This window comes from Lytechinus pictus, chromosome 16 (assembly GCF_037042905.1).
Source record: "Lytechinus pictus isolate F3 Inbred chromosome 16, Lp3.0, whole genome shotgun sequence".
In the NCBI taxonomy this organism is placed as follows: Eukaryota; Metazoa; Echinodermata; class Echinoidea; order Temnopleuroida; family Toxopneustidae; genus Lytechinus; species Lytechinus pictus.
In genome coordinates, this window is record NC_087260.1 from 15012093 (window position 1) to 15017349 (window position 5257).

Below are 5257 nucleotides of genomic sequence, written 5' to 3' on the forward strand. Positions count from 1 at the left end.
GGGTTTGGAATGGGTATATCAACCTCAATTGGACACGTCCACCCCTGTAATAAAGTTCTTAAGTCCAACCTGCTAATGCAATTGTGTAACGTGGGACTCCTAGACCTTTCTTTACCGTTATGGGAATATTATGAAATGAAGGTATCTGTTTGTTGTCAATATTTGCAAAGCTGTAAACCTACTTTTTTATTTCATTACTTATCCTCCCTTCTCTCCACCCACCTCTCTCTCTCTCTCTCTTGGTCTTTTCAAATCCCTATATTCGCCTCTTTATAAAAATAAAAAAAATAGGCCATGAACGGTATTTTTTCACCTACTAATATTGCAAAGATGTGAGAGAAGAGGGGGAGAGAAAATTACAGAAATCAGAGAGAAAACCAGAGATTGGAAGACAAGTGGGAAACATCCCCTCATTCGAATTCCTCCATAACTTAAGTTTCATGTCTTTCATGATAATGCATTTTCCTGCTTTCTCTTCTACTTTCTCTCCCTACATAATATCTGCCCCCCTCTCTCTCTCTCTCGTCTTCTCTATCTCATTTCCCCTCACACGCACGCACACACATCCATCCATTACAAAATAAGACTTTGTCCAAACAAGGAATTTTTCTAACAAATAAAATATTAATTTAAAAAGTAGTCACTATAATGACGAATGTTCGGGATCTTTTAGAAGGAGACTGCTCATCTTATTCAGGCTATATACTGACGAGGGGCCCTTTTAAAAAAAGAATTACGTATAATCGCAAATAAAAAAAAAATCAATCGCAAGTCACAATACACACTTTTGATTGGTTAAAACTCTATAGTTGCGTTTGATTTCAGAGTTGTGTTTGATTGCATTTCTTTTTGTAACAGGCCCCAGATGTGACACCCTTTCATAATTATTTTGTTATCTGATAGTACCATAAAGTAATAAAAATCTACCAAATTAGCCTCATATAATTTCTGATAATTCTTTCCTGGTTGTTTAATTTGTATCAAAATCAACACTACTAAGTGTATACAATAATATGGAATTATATAAAATAATATATCACGTTAATGATCTCGATTACAAAAGGAAGCTCTCTTCACTAATGTATCACTTTATAGAATTATTCTTCTCTTTCTCTTCCTCCTTCTTCTTCGTCTTACTCCTCCTATTTTTCTTTTTCTTATTCTTTTTCTTCCTCTCCCTCTTTGTCTTCGTCTAGATTTTCTTTTACTTATATTATAAGGTCAATGGTATTTCGAAACATTTCATTATCACGATGATTGCAAAGTATTCCTTTTTTATTTTCAAGACATATTACATTTGGTAAATTGTTTTCTTTAAAGTGTATAATGAACTTACTGAGCAAGGACAATTGCTTCTAAACAATTCTGACAATGGCATTTAGAAATATGTCAAAAGATTGTGTGTTTGGGTGTTAATGAAAAATATCAACTGACATAACAGAAAGGCGTATGACTATCCGACGCCACTTTTGAAATTATAATGAGTCAAAGATTAAGAACTTATGGTGATTCAAAATGAAAATTTGTCGCACATAACAATTATTGTTTGAATCTTCAAGTGTTCGGCATCGATGACATGAGTTATGTCCAGGGGAACGTCCGATTTAATAATTTTTCTAACCGGACATTATAAGGACGATAGAATTCTCTGAGCTTCTTGATGGCATACTGCGGAATAGGAGGGTGTACATTCTTTATCGATCTTTTAGAGCAATATTTCGTTGGAACTCTTCGACAGAATACACCCCGATCACGGTCGAAATAAACATGATAATTGGTAAAGAATTTCGAAATGCCGATGAAGTCTTCCACCTGTTGCAGAATGGAAACGGGATCCTTGCTGAATAGACCCTCGTCGATTATGAGAAACTGCTTTCTTGGGAAAATATCAAACCATCGTCTGAGGTGGCTCTCGTATATGGCGTTCTCGATGACTGCATTGTCCTTGAAGATATCTCCGGTTTTGGTGAGGACTGTTGCCTCAAACGAAGCGCCTTGGTAAGCCTTGGCGGGGGCACCAGGCTGCGGCGCTATATAAGTGAGATATTCTGGACGTTTGGTGTGTCTCATGTACAGATAATGTGACATAGCGCGCTCAATCGGGTCCCGGATCATGACGATGAACTTCATATCCGGTACCACCTCCTTGATCAAGTGTGGTACCTCGTGACTAAGGATGTACGAAGGGGTGTACTCCATGGTGACCTGGTATTTGGAAGATATAGGCATGCGGTTGCGGTACCAGTCTAAACTGCGATCAGGGTGATGGTTCCAGTAATAGACGTCCTTTGGCTTGGCGTGGACGATATCAGGATGCATCCGAAGAAAAAACGAGAGGGCAGTTGTTCCACACCGTTCCATCCCGATACCAATGACCTTGGGGACACGTCTTCTGCAGTCTAATCCGTGTTGAGATTTCTTCGAGCATCTTGTATTCGAACCATAAGGCATTTCCAGTGTCACCGGCTGTTTTGATCGCATTCCTAATGGCAGGGTGGGTTCTACCACTGAATCGTCCACCACAAGAACTGGTGCCTTTGTCGCCCCATCTTTCTCAGGGGTCTGAGCTGCGACAATAGCTGTTGTCATCACTGTCGTCTCCACCATCACCGGTGTTTGCAATGATACTGTACTTGCGTTTCCCTTGTTTCCCATCACTTCTAAATTCGACGGATCAATTTCTCCTTGGACTTTTGTCAAATTAGTTTTCGTTTTCGTGGTCGCTGCTAATGACATCTCATCCGCAACGTCTGTTTGCTTGGAAAGGTCGAGTTCATCTAGTGGCACTTCTCTCATCAAACCGTTTCCCTGGGCGTTGTTCTCTGACCAAGAATGTTCTGGTGAATACTCTGATCTGTTGGCGATGTCTTCTATCTCTTCCAATGAGTTCACCTCCTCGAAATTGTCGGCAAACAAAGCTTCACTTTTCATCTTAGAAGTTGCCAATACTTTGCTATCACCACCGCCGCCATCACCACCACCAGCATCTCTTTCATCTGATACGGTCATGAATACTGAAGCTCCTCCGTCTGTCTCTCGCATTCGTACATTTCTCGTGCCATCGCAATATGTTGTCGATTTGGCGACCAGCAAGACAACGGCCACACTGGAATAGGCGCAGAGAATACCTAGAGCAAAGGCCTTACTGCATATTAGGCTTCTGGTCCCCCGCATCATGAGAACGATCTGGATGAGATTGGATTTTACAAAATAAGAGTGGGAAATGCGATTAATACTTTTATGAAAGACATGTGTCTCATATACATTATTTTCTTCCTTTTATCAATTGAACTATTTACTTTGCCTATGAAAACTAATGATCACACATTTTAATAGAATGGATAGCAACTGCTCAAGTATTTTTATACGAAGTCACGAATGAAACTTTAGAGTCGTGAAAATTTTCAAATTTTCAATCGTATATTTGAGATCATATACAGTAAATGATATTGTATTTGTCTAAATTTAGGCCTATAAGGACTTGAACGTGATACTTGCATGCTATCTTCTTCTGATGTATTTTCTGTTCAGAATCTAAACAATGATATTAACATTTAAAAAGGCATTTATCAAACTAATCAAACAAGAATGAAGAAAGCGCATGATGAAATGACCATTTCATTATTGTAAACCTACAAACTTTATACCCCCTTGCAGTTTTGCTAATATTGATTGCATAAAGTAACTATTCCTCCATGCCCTTCAGAACAAATTGTAAAGAATGGTTTGTTGCCAAGGTCACTTCGTTGTGCGCATTGAGGTACATTATATTTTGAATAAGTATGTACACAGAATAGTTATGATTTCTCTTATGTATCAATGTTATTGTCTGCAATAATATCCCACATAACCGGCCAACTTTTTCATCATCATGGCTATCAGAAAAGACCCCCGTCGCAATCCCAAAGTAGACTTACAATTGTTCTTATTTCTTCGTAAACTTGTAGCAAGTACTCAAAATGTCTGCAGAATATGAATACAAATATTTACACTCAAAATCGCAAGGATTTAACATAAATCTAGGTGGACTCTCGTTAAGAATCATTCGAACTTGGGATTTACTTTTAATCCTGAAAGATTATTTTTAAATCTCAAGCTACTTTCAGAAAAGGGCAGATCCATGATTTTTAAGGAGGGCATGTAAAATTTGACAAGCCAAAAAAAGGTCCTCACTATTATGAAAGACATATTCCCATTATTTTCATTGTTTGTAACTTCCCTTTGTTTTGTTTTGAATAAAGGTGATATAAAAAAAATTGAATTGAATTCGAATCCTTTGAGATTTAAAAATGAATATTTCGGATTAAAACTAGATCCCAAATTCGATTAGTCCTAAACAACAGTCCACCTGGATTCATTTTATATCCCTGCAACATGTAGTGTGTCATATTTCTACTATATGCATACAAAAGTTCAATCAACTCAAGATTCAAGTGCCTATTCGCTTAATCTCATAACCTCAGTGTGCTAAACAAAAATATAGAATTTTCTTTAACATATCTGGGAATGAATGAACGACATGGAAAATTGATTGATTGATATAATCAAATCACTATACATTTCTAAAAGAATACGATCATTATCGCAAGTTATTTTTTACTGAAAAAAGCATCGGTTTGCCCTTTATCCCGTTCAATATAGAAATATACAAATAAAACTCAATTATTATCTTACCAGTAAGACAATCTTATCGAAAACTGCATTGTGACGTAGTTAACTCACATCGAAAACCACCGCCTTCATGTCGGTCAACATGTACTCTTATTTCACTAGTAAGAAATACCAGAGGAGGACGAATACTTTCGAATTTTGATGTTTAGGAGTTGTTTGCATACTGTTATAAGGGTTCGCGAAGCATTTATTCTGAAGTGATGCATAAAGCTGAAAAGGAAATGTTTACCCTGAGCCAGTCTCAGTCTTGCGTGTAGGGTATTATCCTCCCTCCTTTATCATAAAGCTGTGTGTTTTCTTTCGCGATCCCTATGAAAGTATTGAATTGGAGAAGAATGTCGGGTGGTCTAATATAGGTTACTTGGACCAGACAGGTTTCACCTTCTTGTTAGAAGTTACCCTGTATAATGGTTACTGTATTATTTCATTGAATCAGACAAAAGTTTGGAAGTTGGACTGGATTTTTTAAGCTACTTTCAGAAAAAATTGGACGAAGTCAGGGTCAGTACCAGGATGTTTTAATGGGGATACAACAAGGGCAGATCCATGATTTCTAAGGGGGCATGTAAAATTTGACAAGCAAAAA

General features: G+C 37.5%; 1 protein-coding gene across 1 annotated transcript; it reads right to left on the minus strand.

Annotated features, from left to right (window-relative positions):
- Nucleotides 1-609: 609 nt before the first annotated feature.
- LOC129278760 (uncharacterized) lies at nt 610-4990 on the minus strand. Its single transcript, XM_064111191.1, has 2 exons — nt 4675-4990; nt 610-3186 (listed from the first exon to the last, which is right to left on the minus strand). The coding sequence occupies exon 2, from the start codon at nt 3175-3177 to the stop codon at nt 1582-1584; it is 1596 nt and encodes a 531-aa protein (XP_063967261.1). The 5' UTR covers nt 3178-3186; nt 4675-4990; the 3' UTR covers nt 610-1581.
- Between the last annotated feature and the right edge of the window lie 267 nt (nt 4991-5257).